At 41.5% G+C, this 18,199-nt stretch overlaps 1 protein-coding gene across 5 annotated transcripts in view; it reads right to left on the bottom strand.

The window, feature by feature from the left end:
* Window positions 1-18,199, bottom strand: part of Poc1b (POC1 centriolar protein B) — a 135,404-nt gene that overhangs the window by 63,069 nt on the left and 54,136 nt on the right. For 4 of the 5 annotated variants that reach the window (XM_060377958.1, XM_060377959.1, XM_021643205.2 and 1 more), the window contains one exon: window positions 2,509-2,565. The exons of the other annotated variant lie outside the window; for it this stretch is intronic. In XM_060377958.1, coding sequence (XP_060233941.1) covers window positions 2,509-2,565 — 57 coding nt within the window. The remainder of the gene's footprint in view (window positions 1-2,508; window positions 2,566-18,199) is intronic. 5 annotated transcript variants of the gene reach the window in all.

Raw genomic sequence — 18,199 nt, 5'->3', positions numbered from 1 at the left:
ATCTCTTAAAATGCATGAAACTCCTTCAAGGAAGAAAATCTTTAATTCTTTAATTCTTAGTAGTTTTCTATGATTTTAAAATGACAAGCAATATTTTACTAATCTTTTCTTCCAGAAAATACATGACAAATATTAAAATACAAGGAATAGTATTATACAAATAAGCCTAAATACAAAAAAAAAAAAATCCTCATTTGATGTGGATTTGGGTTAAAAGAAAAAAAAAAAGCTGACACATTATCTTCATGGAAATAAACTTTTCACAATAAATATAAACTAGTGCAAGGAATCAATTCGTATTGCCTTCTCCTCCTCCTGCTAAGACCAAATCTTATTATGTATGCTGGCTGCCCTGGAATGATACATAGACCAGGATGACCTTGACTTCACAGAGATCCCCCTGCCTCTGTCTCCAGAATGCTGGGATTAATGGTATGCGTCATATCCAGCTACTGTATTTCTTAATAAGTCTTAAATTTTTTAATTACTTAATATAAAAATCTTAAGTAACAAGAATATTTTTTAAGAGATGGAGTTATTCCTAACATTTGAGGAAGTAATGATAAATCACTTAACCAACTGGACTGGTCCAATCACAAATCATTGTATTATTTTTATTTCTGTTGTCATTGCTAGTATTCTGGTGCTAGGGATCAAACCTAAGGTCTTGTGTATTCTAAGCAGGCACTCTTCCACTGAGCTATAGCTTCATGACATTACTGATCAAACCTACCACCATATCACATTATCTTATCCATATTTATTTAGCCCCTATATCACAGAACGGTTTTTAACACTTTTCCTATGGAAATTAATTTAATATTCAAAACAATCCCATAAACAGGTACTATTTTCTTGTCTCCACATGCAGATGAGCAAACTGAGGCATACAAAGGAGTGTGGTGGCTTGAATGAGAATTTTCACATTTCAAAAATCAAATACAGAGCTTCATATATTTGAGCACTTAGTCCCAGATCTATTGCGTGCTACCATGGCCTCTCTGCCATCGTGGGCTCTTAAATACTCCATATCTGTAAGTCCTAGCAAACTCATTCTTCTGTAAGTAGCCTTGGTCACAATGTTTTATCACAGCAATAGAAAAGTAATTAATATAGAATTTGGTACCAGGAGTGGGGTATCATTGTTCACAGCTTGACCATGTTGACTTTTTGGAGGAATATTAAAAGATTCTGGGATTTTGGAGTAGCAATGTGTTTGAATATATAAGCAGAGCTCAATGGGCCACCTTAGTAGGAGCTGGATGGCTAATGATCTTCAAGGATCCCTCCCAGCTCTCCTATTCACTGAAGGGATTTCAAGTGTGTGTGTGGCTTTTACATGGGTACTGGGATCAAACTCAGATTCTCATAGTTATGTTTCATGCATAATCATGATAAAAATTAATAAAAAGAAAAACTACACCAACTACTATTGGTTGCTATTAGTTGTTAAGTAAAACAAGCATGGTCTCATTCCTTGTGATGTTTCTTGAGGAGAACAAGCATTCATGGGGTTACTCAAAGATTAAAAGAGTATCTGCCAGCACCCAGGCACTGGGCTTCCCTGAAAAACAGGAATGCAGTTAGAAGTGAGATATAAGATTTTTTACATGAAGCATTCGTAAATGGTATGTAGATATTAGTATCAGCAATATTTTAACAACAAAAAACTGTCCCACCAGAAGCTCCAGGGAAGAAACGGTGTTTAAAGTAACATGTTAGTAAGAAAAAGCAGGTTTTCTTCAGAAGCAAAACCTGACACTAAGCAGCAGGCTCAGGCCTGGAAGAACTCCCTGGTACTAAAGTTATGAAGGGGTGGTGCACCTCAGATAAGTGGAAAGGGCAGAGGAGGCTGGGAAGCAAGTGGGGGAGGGGGAGGAGGATGCTCTGTAGCCCAAGAGGTCAGGCCTTTCCCCTCCCCCTCACTTTAATTAATGCATGTCCTTCTCCTTTGAGAGATTGAAAGTGGTCATGTTTTCTATCTCCTCCTTCTCTTTGATTTTTAATTAGAGACATCAAAAAATAAGTTACTATCCAAAAGATAGGTTTCTCTTTGTCCTGACTTTCATGAGGAAAAGTTAAGACTTTTATTGTCAAGGATCAAACAGCATCTAGCAGGACTGTTAATTTTTAAAATGTTAGGAGTATGACTGCTGATTCTCAAGTTAATTCTACCCAACCACTTTTTAAGACTCCAGAAATCAGTCAGTGGTGACTAATGGGTTCTCTGAACAGCACTTGACAAATCCACTCGAAATTACTGTTGAATCCCTTAACGATCACTGGCACAGCAAAAGAATGAGGGCATTTTAAAACTTATTTTTAAGAAAAACTGGGGAGAAAGGAAAGCTCAAGACGCCCCCACCACAGGCACCAGCCCAGCTGTGCCAGGGCCACGAGGAGACCAGCCGCCCGACTTCCATTCGCCGTCACGTCCTCGGATTTGTTCCAACACTGTTAAAACACAGTGGATTACTATCAAGTTCTGGGCGTGCAGACATGCCTCACCTGAGGACATAGAAAAGGCGTATCGGAAACAGGCACGTAAACAGGCAGACAAAGATCCTGAAAATAAAGAAGCAGAGTGGAAATTCAAACAAGTAGCCGAGGCATATGAGGTATTATCAGATGCAAAAAAGAGGGACATCTATGGCAAAGACGGCAAGGAAAGATGAAGTGGTGGTGGAGGAGGTGGAGGTCACTTTGACAGTCCATTTGAGTTTGGCTTCACGGTATGTAATCCAGATGATGGATGTCTTCAGGGAATTTTTTGGAGGAAGGGACCCATTCCATTTGATTTCTCTAAAGACCCGTTTGATGACTTTTTGGAGAACCGAAGGGGTCACCGAGGAAGTGGAAACAGAGGTACTGACTCATTTTTCTCTGCCTTCGGTGGATTTCCTGCTTTTGATAAAAGGCTTCTCTTCATTCGGGTCAATAGGTCATGGGATCTTATTTCATTCTCTTCAGCATCATATGGCGGTAGTGGAATGGGCAACTTAAATCAATATCAATTTCAACTAAGGTAGTTAGTGGCAAAAAAAAAAAATCACTACAAGGAGAATTGTGGAGAATGGTCAAGAGTAGAAGCTGAAGAAGGCAGTTAAACTCCTTGACAATAAATGGTGTGGCTGATGAGAACACCTTTGCAGAAGAATGCCATCGGTGAGGCCAACACTCACCAGCTCTGGCCCCTGAGCTAGTACCGGTCCCATCCCCGGTCCCTGCCCCAGCAACAGTTCGGCCCCCATCCCGGGGTGGCCGAAACTATCCAGGCCTACCCCGACGGTTAAACTTGTGTCTAAAAGCAACTGGGAAGATGAAGAGCAGGGCAGGCAGTGGGTTCCTGGCCATTGGAATGCCTCTATGACCTCAGCAGGGCTCAAAGAAGGTGGCAAGAGGAAGAAGCAGAAGCAGAAAGAGGACACGAAGAAGTCGACCAAAGGGAACCGCTAGGCTGGACTTGGCCGCAGCCACCGCCGCCACTCTGTGCGTATGGTGAGAAAGCGCACAGCAGCGGCGCACTTTTAGTGCCGCTCAGGGCCACTTGGCTTAGCAGGATGGACGTAGGCTACTTGGCTTAGCAGGATTATGGACGTATGCCCACGTATCGGTAGGATCAGGGGTGTTAGAGACGGAAGTGAAAAGCTTAGGTGGCCCGCCTAAGCTTGTGACACTGCCTTAGCCTTGTAACTCTGCTTTTCCCCAACAGTAAATCCACAGAACTTTCCAATTGAGTTTTAAGGATCTGCCTCTTCTTTTCAGCAGCCCAAGCCCTGCTCCGAACACTGAGGTATTTGTAGGAGCCCATAGGGTCCAGGAGGGATCTGGGTCTGTGTTCATGATAGACTGTCTCCTGGCGGCAGTACAGTGTGCAGTTTTAAGCACAGCGGAATTTACAGGTAATGTAAGATGCGTCTTGAGCCATGGTGTCAGGCTGCTTTTGATCAGGGTACTCTGGCAACACACAGACCATATGGAGCCACCTCAGATGTAGAGTCTTTCCTTATATTTATTGTTCAACTTTTAATCTTCTTGAGGTAGTCAAAATTCGATACCAAATATAGTTTAGTTTTTGGGAAATCTCATCTTTTCTTCTTAGAAACAGTTGTCCTTTTTTCAGTCAAAAGTTTTGCTTAGCAATACCATTTCTAGCTTTCCTAGGTCAGTGCTACTGGCTATTTACACAAACATATAGCACACAGAGGCATATGCTAAATAATCAGCTATGGAGCAAGAAGCTTGACCTCCATTTTTTAAATTGCAAATGGCCCCTTCACAAGCATCGTACTGTCACAAATCCGTACCAAGCTGTCACTTAACCTGCGGTTCACTGAGCACCAAGTAGTTGTAATGCTGTCTCACTTCTGGGCTGCACATGCCCTTGGGGACATGTTCCTTTGTTTTTTGGCCATGAGGATCTGTTGCTAAAACTTTTTCCCCTTGAAAGTGAGTACATCATAAAAAAGTGTTGGTGGAAAAAGAAAAAAGAAAAACAAAACAAAACAAAACAAAAAAGTGTTGGTGGGCTTGAGATGCCAGCAGTGGGTCCAGCAATGTGGAAAGGAAAGTTTTATGAGTTATGGGCACTGCCGTAGCTAGGAGCTGGGACAGGGTCACCTGAGGTTTGAGGAGATTACCAGGAAGTGTTTGCTTGATTTTGGTGGGAGATGGTGTGGGCAGTTACCATGGAGTGTGGATTGGTGTTAATGTGTGTTGTGGAACTGTGACCCTCAAGGTGTAATATATTTTAGTGCTACTGACATAAATAAAATGTAAACATCAAGAAAAAAAATAAAAAGAAAGAAAAACTGGTTTACAGGTCTTTTAGAATAGCCCAAGTTAAATAACAACATTTCCTTAACTTGGATTCTACAGAGTTTCTGAAACTATATAAAGTTGTATGTCTACATTCATACAAGCTGTTTTCATCTGGGTTGTTTCCTTTTTTTCTTATTTCAATGGGGATGGAGAGTCAATGCATGCTAGGCAAGAGCTTGTTCAGTGAGCTACAACATAGCCTTTTTCTCTGATGGGATTTTTTATTACATTTTGAGGGTGAAGGTCAAGGTAACAATGAAAACACTGATATTTCCTTAAGTGTTAAGAAAAGAAGCCATCTGTTGACCATATCTGCAACTATCAAGGAACAAAAATCAAGTGAAGATGGCATAAGGAGAGTGAGTGTGGCTCAAACAGCAAGTACCTGCTCCGTCATTCACCACTTCCATGCCTGATCCTGGGATCTTTACCTATGAACACAGCTGCCTTCAGTGCATCCCCTCAGAGAGTCATGAGCGTGCCTCCGACACTGAACTCCAGTCTCTGGGCATCATTTTCCTCCATTAGTTATCACCCTCCTCTCAGGAAATAGTTTCTCTACCCAGAAACTGCACACACATGGTTGATTTCTACTTCTCTTCCATGTCTTCACTTTCCCTCCATTTTCATGGTCCCTTTCAACTGCAACTGGCACTTTTCCCTCTCACAGTACACAAGCAACTGAAGTACACTTGAGATCTTAAATCGAAGTATGTCACTTTCCCTCTAAATGCTTTGGTGGCTTTACACAGGTTGTGGGCAAAAGTATGGCACCCTGCTTGCTAACTGGAGACCCTTCAGGACTATGTCTCCTCATCTGCATCAGTGGGATCTTTCTGGCACTGTAGGCATCTTCTCTCAGAGCCTTGCTCTTCCTCACAAGCTGTCCTGATGCCCTACTCCTAATGTTACCTCATAAAAAAAAAATTGGGGGCCAGGGAATCAGGTAGGTAATCTTCAGACCTCCACTATCCCTTCTTTCCTCCTAAATCCAATGGCCCAGTTTTATCCCCAGCTCTGTAGCAGATCACTTGCTGTAGGTGTCCCTTCCTCTCTGGCCCCATCTCCAGCAGATCACTCAGATCTTCTACAGCCTCCCCCCCCCCCCCGCCACATTCCTTTGTCTCAGTCTCCAACTTCTGCAGGCTCTCCATGGGAACCCAACAGCTAGGCACCATTCCAACCAGAAAGCAGACAGGCCAGCGAAGCAGGTACACAAGCTTCAGCTCTTCACTCTCCCTCTCCAGACTCAAACCCAAGTCTCATCCCCAGCTTTGAAGGAGACTACAGGCTGTAGCCTCACCTCCTTCTCTGGCCCGATTCCCAGGGGTCTCAGTAGATCCTGGTAGCACACTGTTTTCTTCCATCTAGTGGAACACCAGGGACCCTCTTCTAACCCATCTCCATCTCTAAGTGTCACCTCCCAATACCAGGAAACATATTCTACCCAGAACCCCCAGTGGCCACACCTGGTAGGATCTCAGAATCATTCCAGGCCAGGCAGCCCACAGCCACCACACTCTCCTAAGAATTAGAAAGGACAACAAAAACCGAGGAACTGAACACCCATCCAATAAAGACAAAACCAGACACCACCACCTAGAATTACAACCAGCCCAAATCCAGATGCCCAGAAGCAAGCATAAAAACAATAACAGCTAGGATAATAAGTTCCACTAAATCCCAGCAACAGTAGGCCCTGAGAAATGCAATACAGCTGAAGCACGAGAAAAAGACCGTAAAATAGTCTTTATGAATATGTTAGAGGCCCTTAAACAGGAAATAAATAAACCCATTAAAGAAATCTATGAGAATGCAAACAGTGAAAATGAAAAAAAAAAATTCAAGACTTGCAAGTGGAAACAGACTCAACAAAGAAAACTCAAACTGAGGGAAAACTGGAAATGAACAATTTAGAAACTTGAACAGGAACCTCAGAGGCAATCCTCACTAACAAATACAAGAGGTGGAAGAGAAAATTTCAGTCACTAAGACAAGATAGATGAAATGGATAAACCAGTCAAAGAAAATGTTAAATTTAAAACAATCCTGGGATAAAATAACTAAAAAATCAGGGACAATGTAAAAATGACCAAATCTACAAATACTAGGAATAGAGGAAAGAGAAGCAATCCAGGTCAAAGGCCCAGAAAATATTTTCAACAAAACCATAGAAGAAAATATCTCTAACCCAAAAAAGATGCCTATCAGGGTAAAAGAAGCATATAGAACACCAGATAGGTTGGATCACCTGAGAGAAAGTCCTCTCAGCACATAATAAACAAAACACAAACCTATAGAAAAAAAGAAAATATTAAAAGCTACAAGAGAAAAAATACTAAATTGCATATAAAATCAGACCTATTAGGATCACACTTGATTTTTCAATGGAGACTCTAAAAGCTAGAGGGTGTGGGACAGATGTTCTACAAATTCTAAGAGACTGCAGATGCTACCCAGACTATTATACTCAGCAAATTTACAATCATAAAAGAGGGAAAAGACATTTTTAAGCAATACCCATCTACAAACCCAGCCCTACAGAAACACTTAGAAGAAAAACTTCAACCTGAAGAGGTTAACAACACCTAGGAAAACACAAGAAATAAATACTATCAGACCAGCAAATCACAAAACAAACAAAACAAACAAAAAAGTCAGTAGCCCTACTATATGAAAATAACAGATTGAGAACGAAATCAGGGAAACATCACCTTTCATAATAGCATCAAATAATATAAAAATCTTGGGTAACTGTAACCATGCAAGTCAAGGACTTTCATGCTAAAACCTTAAAGTCTTTGAAGAAAGAAACTGAAGAAGATGGAAAGAGCTCTTATTAGTTGGATAACATAGTAAATATGGCCATCCCACCAGAAGCGATCTTCAGATTCAATGTAATCTCTATCAAATTTCCAACTAAATTCTTCACAGAACTTGAAAGAACAATTTTCAGCTTCATATGCAAACACACACACACACACACACAACCCATGTTCATAATGGGGGAGAAAGACCCACAATTGGCCATCTCTTGTCACCAAATAAAGCTTCAGTCTCAGGAATGGGTTACATCTGAGTTCTTGACCAAACGGACCCCATGGGAACCCTCAAACAACCCAGGCTATTGCCAAGGCCACTGCTGGCTCTCAGCAAACTGGCAGTAAGGCCCTATTACTGAAGATAATGCTTGCACAGGTTATTGAACACAGAAAAGTTGATCTGGTGCCTACCTAGAGCCTTCACCCTGACAGACTAGTATTCATAGTACCTTAGGTACTCTGCATGTTATCAAAGGAGAAAGGTAAACACCAACCCAGATATAAACTCTTCAATCCACAAGAGTGAACTGCAATAGTGCAATAATGACACAAAGCTTGTGGGAGTAATCAATCAAAATTTGATTTGTGTAAGGACCACTTCCTGAAATGGAACCCATACCCACATTGCTTGGGTGGTCAAGAATAATCTTGACTAAATAAGACTAAATAATCTAGGGCTCTAGGGGAAAATTAAATACTACTATTCTATTAAAGAAGCGCAGCAATAAAATGATTCCTAAGGCCATTTTGCTATACTCGTATCTGTGTCTTGCTCAGACATCATAAGAGAAATGTCTTTCTGCGGCAGATGGGAACAAATACAGAGAGCCGCAGCCATACAATTTGCAGAGAGTGAGAAAACTTGGAACACTCAGCCCTAAAAGGGATATCTTCAAATCCCTTGCCTCGAGGCACAGGTAACTCTGTGAAAGAGGAGACAGAAAGAGCAAAAGATCTAGAGGGGATGGAGGGCAGCAAAGAATCAGGCCACAGTGGCATGCATAGAGCTTACACAGTCTGCACATGATGGAGTCCTAAAGCTGATAGGCATCATGGACATATACCCCCAATCCCTAACCCGGAAGCTATCTCCAACTGATAGCCACTTGCAAAGGAAACTTAGTTTTCTCTAGTAGAGTCTCACTGGGAAACAAACCACTTAAGGGTAGGTCCCATACTCTGCAGTCGATGGTCAGCATGAAGCAAACTCAATGGCACTGCTAGTGGGTCTTTGCTCAGGATGTTAAGTCAGACCATTTTGTTTTGTTTTTGTTTTTCCTCTTCTACTTTACAGGTCCTGTGCATACATATTATGGCTTCCAGTTTTGGTTTTTGTGGGATTCCTGACTATGTCAATGTATGTATCTCTGCATCTATATGCATTTTCTTCGGCTCCTTTTCTTGTTTCATTATTTTATCATATTCTAATTTGTTATTTATTTATTTTTATCTTATTATAATTCCTTAGATGCCTGTTTGTTTTCTAACAGAGACAGACAAGGTGTGGGTCTGGATGAGAGGGGAGTGGGGAGGAACTGGGAGGAGTAGTGGGAAGGGAACCAAAATCAGCACATATTATATGAAAAAACTATTAAAAAACACACTCAAAAAACAGACTTTATACATCCTTCAGACTGTCTACTTCCTCAATACTCCCCAGGACACAGTCTTACAGGGGCACATATTCACATTTGCATGACACTCCAGCAAGGGTTTTATGTCTGCTTTCCTAACGTAAGAGAGACATCTACCCCATTCGCTCTCTTCACCCCATACGATGCTGCACTCAATAACTCCACAGCGCATGCCTAGGAAAACAAAAAGAAAAAGAACTGAGACAAATTTAATAATGTATGTAAGTCAATGGGTGCTGATGTTTAAAATATTTCCAACCTATAAGATAGGATAAACATACTAAAATCTATACACCTGAAGAAGATAAACAAGAAAGAGGACCCAGGGTAAGATGATCAATCTCACTTGGAAAGACAAATGAGATGGACACTGGATGTAGGAGAAAATAAGTAACAGGACAGGAGCCAACACAGAGGGCTCTGAAAGATTCTACCTCACAGTGTATCAAAGCAGATACAAAGACTCATAACCAAATCTTTGGCAGAGTGCAGGGAATCATATGAAAGAAGGGGGAGTTAGTATGACCTGTAGAGGACAGGAGCTCCACAAGGACCAAATTTATCTGGGCACAGGGTTTTTTTTATGAGACTGTATCTCTAACCAAGGACCATGTATGGATATAAGCTAGAACCCCTGCACAGATATAGCCCATGGTAGCTCAGTATCCAAGTGGGTGACCTAGTAAGGGGAACAGGGACTATTTCTGACATGAACTAAATGGCTGGCTCTTTGACCTCCCCTCCCGCCCCCACAAGGGAGGAGCAGCCCTGCTAGGCCACAGAGGAGGACATTGCAGCCAAAGATACCTGATAAGCTAGGGTCAGATGGAAAGGGGAGGATGTCCTCCCCTATTAGTGGACTTGAAAGGGGGCAGGGAGAAGATGAGGGAAAGAGGGTGGGATTGGGAGGAAATGAGGGAGCGGGATACAAAGTTAATGAGCTGTAATTAATGTAAAAAACAATAAATATTTCCAATTCACTGTACAAAAATGTTAAGTATACTAGATGTCATGAAACTGTGTACAAGAAATTGTGAAAGTAATAAATTTTATTATACAGATGGTTGGACTCAATGATTTTTTTTTTCCCAATAGTATAAAGACTAGAAAAGTATTATGTGTTTGGTGAAAATGGTACTTCATTCCCACTTCATGCTGTCTTGTGATACAAGATACAATACCGTATCAGTCATGGGCAATGCAAGGAGCAGCCAGCGAGCCAGGAGACCACCAGGGGAGGTAAGTGATGCTATAGCACAGTGTGTGGCCTGATAAAGGTGCCCAGCAGACTAGATACACTGCCTGTACTTCCAACTTATATTGGGTTTACAATGCTCCAGCCCTACCAAGAGTCAACAAGTATCCTAAATAGTTTACTGTACACACACACACACACACACACACACACACACACACTTGGGACTGGGGAGATGGCTCAGTTGGTAAGGGGCTTGCTTGCTCCCTAAGCGATGAGGACTGCTCAGCCCAGCAGCCATGTGAAAAGCCTAGGTGGTGGCACATGTCTGTCTTCCTGGATGTGGTGTCTTAGGGTTTTGTTGCTGTGAAGAGACACCATGGCCATAGCTATGCTTATACAGGAAAACATTTAATCGGGCCTGGTTTATAGTTTCAGAGGTTTAGTCCATTATCATGGAGGAAAGCATGGTACACATAGGCAGACTTGGTACTGGAAAAGGAGCTGAGAGTTCTTCATCTGGACCTGCAGGCAGCAGGAGGAAACTGAGACACATTTCCCTGGACAAGGCCACAATACTCCAAAAAGGCCACACCTCCTAATAGTGTCACTCCTTATGGGCCTGGGGGGGGGGCATTTTCATCCAAATTACCACAGATGGGGAATGATCACAAGAGCTCACTGGCCAGCTAGTTTTGCTGACTGTGAGTTGCAGGTTCAGTGAGATCTTGTCTCAAAACAGTAAGGTAGAGAGAAAGAGTAAGATAGTGGACCTCTGGCACACATGGGCACAAAGGAACACATACATACGAATATAAAACACACACACACACTTTATTTTCTTTTACAATTCATAAGCTCAAAAGAGTACTCAGAATAGCAACAATTAAAAATTAAAAATTAGAGGCAGATTCTTTTAGGGCTAAAATTAATGCTGAAAAAGCAGTAATATTGGAAAATTTCTCTCATTCTTAACCTCTATTATTGTTTTTATTATAGATACCATAAAGAATCCTTTATTTTACAATATGTATCATGAAAATAAAAGGCTATAAGTAAACCTTGAAAATATTATCTTTCAAGAGTTAGTATTTATTTCAAATTATGTCTTCATTAATAATTTAAATATTTTAAATTGATAAATATAAACAAAATTTGACGAACTGAATTTTTATAGTTCATGCTTAATGATAGATAACATACATAAGATACTTTTATCTTTGTTCATGCACAGGCCAATTATAATTCTGAATTTTGCTATATACATTTGAACATAGTCTCAGGCTATAACTTCAATATCTTTCTATTTTAATGGTTACATAATAAAACTAAATTTAACTAGTTTTTAAATTTGAGAATTGGGAAAAGTTAGTTATTTCTAATTTCTCAATATACCTTTTTTTTTTTTTAAATGTGGTGGTAGTTTTGTTATCAGTTGTTTGTTTTTTGAGACAGGGTCTCACTCTGTAGCCTGTACCTCAAACTCACTATGGATCATAGGATGGTCTGAAACTTTTAGTCTTTCTTCCTTTGACTCCATTGAGATTACAGGGGCATGCTACCACACCCAGCTAGACCTTTTAGTTTGAAAGTATATTTATTCCAGGTAAACACTATTTGGAAAAATCAATGCAACAAAAATTTTAACTCTCTGTCTTCTCCCGCCTCCCCCCACACCACCCAGTGTGTGCATGTATGTAGATTTGTGCACATGCGTACAGATGCCTGTGGAGGCCAGACGAGGATAACACAGCCCCTACAGCGGCAGTTAAAAGCATTTGAGAGCCACCCCAGCACCGCTGTTAGGGACTGAAGCAGGGTCTTCTGCAAGAGCAGTACGCCTCCAGCACGGAGCCTGGTTTCCAGTCTCTCAGCACTCCATCAGTGGTGTTTAACCCGTGGGGCGCCACTCCTTTGGGGTCTGAGCTCATCCTGCACAGGGGGGTTGTATCAGACAGTCTGTGTATCCGATATTTACATCATGATTCATCACAGTAGCAAAATTACAGTTATGAAGTAGCAACGAAATAATTTTATGGTTGGGGGTCACCACAACATGAGGAACTGTATGAAAGGGATGCAGTGTTAGGAGGGTTGAGAACCACTGCCCACCATAGCATGATCTCTATGATGAAACTTTAAAGCTGTCTTTGAGAATGCAAAAACCAAACCAAAACAAACAAACAAAAACCAAAACCCCCAAACCACAGAACATACAATGAAGAAATATTTCAATAAGATGTTGGAATACAGATAAGGTCTGTAAAACATTTATTATTAACATTTTCAATGTTTTTTATGTTTCAAAGTCAGGGTTTCACTTAGCTGGCTTTTTCCTTTCCCCTTTTATTCATCCTTTTTCCTTTTTTATTCAGCCTAAGACCTCAGACCAGAGAATGACACCGTAATCAGTATGGATCGTCTCCCTTAATTAGTTCTCTTTGGAAAAGCCCTCAGATACATACTCAAAGGCACGTGTCATAACCAGCCTAGATATTTGTTCTAAAGTTCCCTCAAACTGAAAACTACAATCAGCAGTCACTACCCACTCCCAAGAATGGGAACAGACCCCTTTCTTGTTTTGGACAGTGTAAGTCTAGGCTCTGCAGATGTCGGCCTGCGGACCCTCTTCCTGGGGCCCCTCCACAGGCGTGCAAGCATCTGGCCCAAATGAAAATTACACAAAAATTGTGAATCATGGACTGAATCACGCTGTCAACATCTCAGGGGCTTCAGCCTTCAGACAACTGGTTGTGGGGCTTCTCAGCTGTCATAATCATATGGACCACATCCTAACACATCTCCTTTCATGTATCAATATGCATATCCAACAGTTCTGTTTATCCAAAGAACCCTAATAATGAGACCACAGCGAGTGACACTTCAAAGGCTGTGACTATATACCTCTGCATAAACATATTTTATAAATAACAAACAAAAAGCTAGGAAAAGGCAATACAGCACATGATAAATGACATTTTTCAAGCTCAAGAAATGACAGCAGATGGAAATTGGGATCTAAACAAAACAAGTAAATTATGCTGGCACTGGAAATACGAACACAAAATATAAAAGTAATTTTTCTTATTTTCTTTCAGCTAAAACTGGCTGCTTAACAATCTGAGTTTTTATCATATATACAAATAAAATTGTCACAAAGTAGGTGATGTGGATGGGTAATGGAGATATACTTTTGTAAGTTCTAACATTTTGTCTAAAATATTGTAAGATAAAAGTTAATGTATTATAGATTATGTTAAGGATGTATAATCAATTTCTAGATGTTATCAATGACCACAAAAGTAACAAGAGTAAATCAAAAAAGTCAATAGAGGAAAAAAATGGGAACCAAGAAATATTCAACTGAAAAGGAGAACAGGAAATAAGTAAGTGGGGTAAACAACACAGCAAGGCACCAGGCTAATCACAAGACCAACCCATGAGTTCACATGGACTGTGAACTGCAGCTGAAAAGCAGAGATCCCAGCGGGGTATGGTGGCTCAGAACTATAATCTCAATACTAGGTAGGCTGAGGCAGGATGAACATGAATTTAAGGCCTGTCTGGGTATATAGCGACCTTGTCTCTATAACTACTTAGAAATAAAATAACCTTTAATAGTCAAGTACATAAAATACATTCATTAGATAATAGTCATACCTTAATAGCATTCCCCCAAATTACATGCAAATATGCACAATGACTTTTGAGTATCTCATAAAAATGTTGCCAGTATAGCCCCAGGAGGAAGAAACGGAACACAAGAGCAACTGCTGGTTGATACTTAGTGATACCTCACTATAGGAAGGAAGTAACTCAACTGTATTCATTTTATGGGACAATGGACTGAAGCTCAGAAAGGTTAAGTGCCCAGGATCACATGCTTACTAGCGAGCCCATTATTTAACTACTCTGTGTTGTCTCTGCTCAAGGCAACGATGGTACTGTATCACTGTGGAGGGATTCTACTTAAACAAAAAGAGGGTGCCCAGCAACAGCAAGAGGCAATGAACAATAGCACCCACCATGACTGCATCTTGGCTACAGGGCTGCCTAACCAGTATGGATACATATGAGACTCTATCACTCCTAGAGATTTTCCCAACAAACCCTTCTCGCCTTAGCCCAGGGTGCAGTAAGCAGCCTTCTGTATAGTATCTTGACTTTGTTGGCCCTCTCGGAGGCATCCAAAAGGTCTAGGCCCTCTGCAGCAGGCAGTGCCGTCATAAGTACATAAGCTGCCTGTTTCTGACTGCCAAATGCTCAAGCATGACTCAGTTCCTGCTGACCTCTCACCACTAGACACAGACTGAAGAGAGGACTTTAAGCCTTGCAGACCTTTTCAGTCCTGCTTTAGGAGAACCTCTTCAAGGCTATAATTTCAAAGAGCATTATGGAACAGTCTGGGGCTGAATGGCACCTAGATATTCCTCTTAACTTTTCTGTTGTAACTGCCATAAGATGAGACAACATTAAAATATGGGTATAAACAGAATCTTAAGAGTTCCGGAAGGCATATACATGGAAGGTCGCCAAGAAGTGAAGTTCCTTAACTTTCACCAAATGATTTATCATGGAGTATTCCTCAGGGCGGGGAGGGCTCTGCAGTTTCATGAGTCACTCCAAACAGCATGTAAACAAGTGACGTTTAAAGTCTCTCAAAACCACAGGCACCAGCACAACAAAGGTATTCTACCATAGTCGGGTGTGTGAGTGAGTAAACACCCTGTCAGTCTGAACAAGACAACGAAAAGGTACAAGGAACAGGTGGAACCATGTAAATGCTATGATTAGCATTCGCATGTAATAGTCTTGAGTTTGTATTAAAGGCTCACAAAAATGACCTAGTGCCAAAGAAACTCTTGAACACTGCCACCAAAGTTATCTGAGAGCAGAGAGCAGCATATGCCTCCACTTGCTTTATCCCCTCCCATTTCTGGGTAATTATTCTGAGCCCTTTTTAGCCCACGGAGACAGTAGTTCTCAGATTGCATGGGACTGTCTTCAAATGCCCACTCTCCAGGTATCCACATTACCAGCTCCCTCTGCTCAGTCAGCTCTCGGCTCCAATGTCACACTAGTAAATACGACCTCTCCAAACTCTCTCTGTGTGTGTGTGTATGTGTGTGTGAATGTTAATACACTTGCTGTCTGTTTTCTCTTGGCAGAAGAGGCTCTAACAGTGCAGGATTTCCATTTCTGTTTCTCTCATACTCACAGAATCTAGAACAACGCCTGGCAAGACAGGGAAAGAAGCCCATGCTAACAGACCTGCTAGACATCAGCAGGCTCGGTCTGGATGATGGGTGAGGAAGCCTGTGGGTGGAAGCAATGCAGAGCTGGATCAGAGAGTAAGGCTGCAAGCCCTGAGAAAAAAGCAGCAAATGCAGAAACTCAGGACACACAGCTGCGCTCTGGAGGAGCTCTGCACAGCTGTGCGAAGGCTGATGAATGGTGAAAGGGACAAAGAGGGGCAAGGCTGTCATAGAAGAAAACACAAATGAGCCTAGGCTAGGAGGCACCAGAGGGTGAAGAAGGGAAACAGCATGGTCAGACCTGCTTTTGACAGAAGTAGTAACAGGTGTGGAGGGTTGCGTGTATGCGTGTGTTCCTGTGCATGTATGCACGTGCGCACTTGTGTATGTGTGTGTGCGTGTACAGAAGATTCAGTAGGATAGAGAACATTTAAAAGAGGACCTTAAAAGTTTCCACAAGGGCCAATGATATTCAACTAAGGGCAAAGGATTGGTGCAAGCAAAACAGGTATTCTGATTAGAAACTGAGCCTTCGTTTGGAGGCTCTGCTTCTGTTTCTGTGTCATCTCCTACAGAAGCATCTGATATGCACAAGAGCAGAAGCAAAGGGGAATATTCCCAGCATGCTCCTTTTCCTCTTTTTTTCCTTTTCAGCCTCTCTTTCAGCCTTTCTTACACGCAGAAAGCAGAGCATGCGATGAGAGAGGAAGTCACCTGTCTACCTCTCAGGCTGTTCTTCTCTGATCAGTATTATTTTTAAGTCAGTTCTTTGTGGCATCTCTCAGCAAGCATAGACCTCAGCCTAAGAGAAGGACAGGTCATTCCAGCAAGACTTCTGTGCTGCCTACAGCACACAGACAGACCTGGGAAGGCTCGGCACTGCTACCACTAACAGTAAGAAGCTCGACCTTCCACCATGGTCCCTATTCCCAGTAAAAAAAAAAGAGAACAGTATTTTCCCAGGCTCCTACTGAGTCTTTCTCTAGCTGACAGTGTCCAGCTGGAGAAGGCCAGTCCAATGGCAACATTCAGTCCCAAACACCATGAACTTCTATTTCTCATTCTTACAATAGCCTGTCAGGAGGTGTCATTAATGTGGCTGAGAAGAGGGCAGCAATGTGGCACATGTAGGCATATAAATACTGGAGCATCTTGTCCCGCAACACTGCCTGTGCTCTACCCATGTCTGGGAAATGATGCTCCCAAGAGTACACTGGGTCCCTCAGGCCATGATGCTTTTCTTCTGGTTTCCTCTTCCCTCCTCCCACCTGAAAACATACTGCAGCCACTCTTGCCTTTCCCTTCCCTCAGCTCTGGACCCAAGGTGTTTCTCTTGACTTTCTCTTTTTTTTTCCTTGACTTTTCATCACATAAATCTAGTTCAATAACTCACTCACACTCTCCCACATCCTTTCCTGTATCATTTTCCTGTAAAATAATAATAATAATAATAATAATAATTTAGTTTCTTGAACTCATATATTTGGTTATGAGCCTAACTTTTAATGGCTGAGCCATCTCTCCAGCCCTAGTTTCTTGAACTCAAAAATCATTTTTGAGAATTTTTTGTTGTTTTTGTCTTTTGTTTGTCTCATTTATTTTTCCCTTTTATTAAATATATATTTTCTCATACAGTATATAATCTGAATACTTTCCCCTCCTTCTACTCCTTCCAGTTCCTCCCCATTTCCACTCTCATCCAGATCCACTTTTTATCTCTCATTAGAAAAGAACAGGATTCTAAGAGATAAAAACAAGACATAACACAATAAAATATAACAAGATAAAATAGAAACCATCATACTGAAGTAATGTTCCAACTGGGTTATTTGGGAATTTCCATGGGACCCTTTCAGACAACAGCTCAACTGGATGAAAGCCAGTCCCAGTCCTAGACACTTCCTCTGGTAAAAAAGAGAGGCTCCATCTCCCTCGTTATTTGGAGACCTCATTAGGATCGCCTTCATATACTGTAAGAAGTTCCACTGCACTGGGTTTCCTTACCCCCTCAAATGCCCTTCAGTTCTAGCTGTCTGTCCCCTCATTCCCTCCCTCTTCCCACCTGATTCTCCTGTTCTCACCTCCCCTTCTCCTCCCTGCTCCAGCGCACCCATAAAATCTATTCTATTTCCCCCTCCCCGGGAGAGCCATGTGTCTCCCCCACCCACCTGTGACTTCCTCTATGCCTAACAACAAAAACTATTTTCCCTCTTCTCTCCATGCATAGCCTCAGAGAAGCATCATTTCAACACATGGTCTTGTGGGTCATGTTATCAAGTTCAAGAGTATGTACTCAGCTAGCTCTCACCAGCACATATGTATGCCCCAAGTGCATCAGAATCATTAATATGGAAGTGCTCTTTACTTTTTTGTACACACACATCCATATCTTCTTTTTTTTTTTTTAATTCTTTTGTTGTCATTGTTTTGGTTTTTCAAGACAGGGTTGTGTTGTGTGTGTCTGAATGTGTG

The sequence above is a fragment of the Meriones unguiculatus genome, chromosome 2 (genome assembly GCF_030254825.1).
Source record: "Meriones unguiculatus strain TT.TT164.6M chromosome 2, Bangor_MerUng_6.1, whole genome shotgun sequence".
Taxonomy (NCBI): Eukaryota; Metazoa; Chordata; class Mammalia; order Rodentia; family Muridae; genus Meriones; species Meriones unguiculatus.
The sequence above is the reverse complement of the archived record's forward strand: the minus strand, read 5'-3'. Positions and strand labels throughout refer to the sequence as shown.